This window comes from Arachis ipaensis, chromosome B10 (assembly GCF_000816755.2).
Source record: "Arachis ipaensis cultivar K30076 chromosome B10, Araip1.1, whole genome shotgun sequence".
NCBI classification, from domain to species: Eukaryota; Viridiplantae; Streptophyta; class Magnoliopsida; order Fabales; family Fabaceae; genus Arachis; species Arachis ipaensis.
Window position 1 is genome coordinate 9,609,058 of NC_029794.2, and position 1,635 is coordinate 9,610,692.

General features: G+C 38.2%; 1 protein-coding gene across 1 annotated transcript in view; it reads left to right on the forward strand.

Annotated features, from left to right (window-relative positions):
• The window catches only part of LOC107623462 (DNA (cytosine-5)-methyltransferase), a gene marked incomplete at its 5' end in the record, with an annotated part of 3,095 nt that continues 1,460 nt past the window's right edge, over positions 1-1,635 (forward strand). Inside the window, 6 exon segments of the mRNA XM_016325729.2 lie at positions 1-30; positions 114-224; positions 617-710; positions 801-919; positions 1,016-1,138; positions 1,290-1,590. Coding sequence (XP_016181215.1) covers positions 1-30; positions 114-224; positions 617-710; positions 801-919; positions 1,016-1,138; positions 1,290-1,590 — 778 coding nt within the window.

Genomic DNA, 1,635 nt, shown 5'->3' on the forward strand with positions numbered 1-1,635 from the left:
CTGGAGTTCTACAGTGGAATCGGCGGCATGGTAACTAACGCTCCCTTCCCCCCTCCTCCCATAAAAACCTATAATCCTCTTTTCATTGAATTCAAATGCTTTGTTTCTGTTAGAGGTACTCTCTGATTCGAGCAGGGGTGAAAGCTCAAGTGGTTGAAGCATTTGAAATCAACGACAGAGCCAACGACGTTTACGAGCATAATTTCGGTCATCGTCCTTATCAGGTTTTTTGCTTTTTGTGCTTCTGCGTAATGGTTAATTCTTTCAGTTAATGAATTCTGGTACAGTAATTAAAGTTTCGTGCTTGTGCATAGTTCTAGTTAGTTCAGTGTCTCCAGGTTATTCACACTTAGTAATAGTCAGGTTTTAGTATAGTATGCTATGTTATGTAATCGCTTTAAGTTCAAAATGAATGGGATTTATTTGTAGATTATGAGGTTTTAGTGTTATTCTTCATTTAGATGAATGGCTTGTCTTCTCGTCATTCAATGTTCGGAGTTTGACTTTGGGTATTGTTTTCGATACTACATGAATTTGGATACTTAGCTACAGAGACATAGCCGAGATAAAAATATTGTGCTGCTGATCTTGGTTTTGTTTATGTTTCTTTGCTTAGGGAAATATTCAATGCTTGACTGCGGCTGATCTCGACGGCTATGGCGCAGATGCATGGCTTCTTTCTCCTCCCTGCCAACCTTACACGCGGCAAGGTGAACCTTTTTTTTGTTCCTTCTCTTTTTCCTATTTTATGGGTTACTTTATCTTATTTTAGCCAAAGTTGCTCAATGATCTTGTGTTAGGTCTCCAGAAGGACACTGGTGATGCTCGGGCATTTTCTTTTCTTCAGATTCTTGAGCTTATGCCATTCTTATTGAAGCCTCCAAGCTTGTTATTCGTAGAAAATGTTGTAGGCTTCGAGGTTTGTCAACTTGGATTAACTCATAAGTACAAGTCTCGTTTCATTAATGATTTTCTCTATTCACTTCCTTTTTCTTTGTACTCGTGTTGCATACAGACATCTGACACACATGCAAAACTGATTGAAATATTGGACAGAACAAATTTTGTTACACAGGAGTTCATTTTGAGCCCACTACAGTTTGGAATCCCATATTCTAGGCCTCGATATTTTTGTCTGGTAGGGTATTATGGTCCTTGATGTATGCTTTCTTTATCTTAAATGAGAATTTTAAAAGGTTTCGGTTGTATTCTATGTCATCAAGGAAACAGCTGGAGCTATCCTATATGCTTTGGGATACGATCATCTGATTGTTATCTAATTGTTTCAGGCTAAGAGAAAGCCCTACTCTTTTGTTAATGAAATTTGGAACAGACAACTGATTCAATCTCCAGGACCATTATATGAGCATTTTGATACAGCCTTTATTGAAGATGATTTATCACAAGAGGACAGGCATAAGTTGTTGCAGTCATGTCAACCTATTGAAAGTTTTCTTGAGTTAAAGAATCCTAGCAATAATATTGAGGCTGAATCTGCAACTTTGGGCAAAGGTGATGATAATGTCTGTGACTCTTTACAGCAGTATTATGTTCCCCTGAGTTTGGTTGAGCGGTGGGGAAGTGCTATGGGTATCCACCCTTACATTAATTATTGCAGTATATTCAAATCGGCGT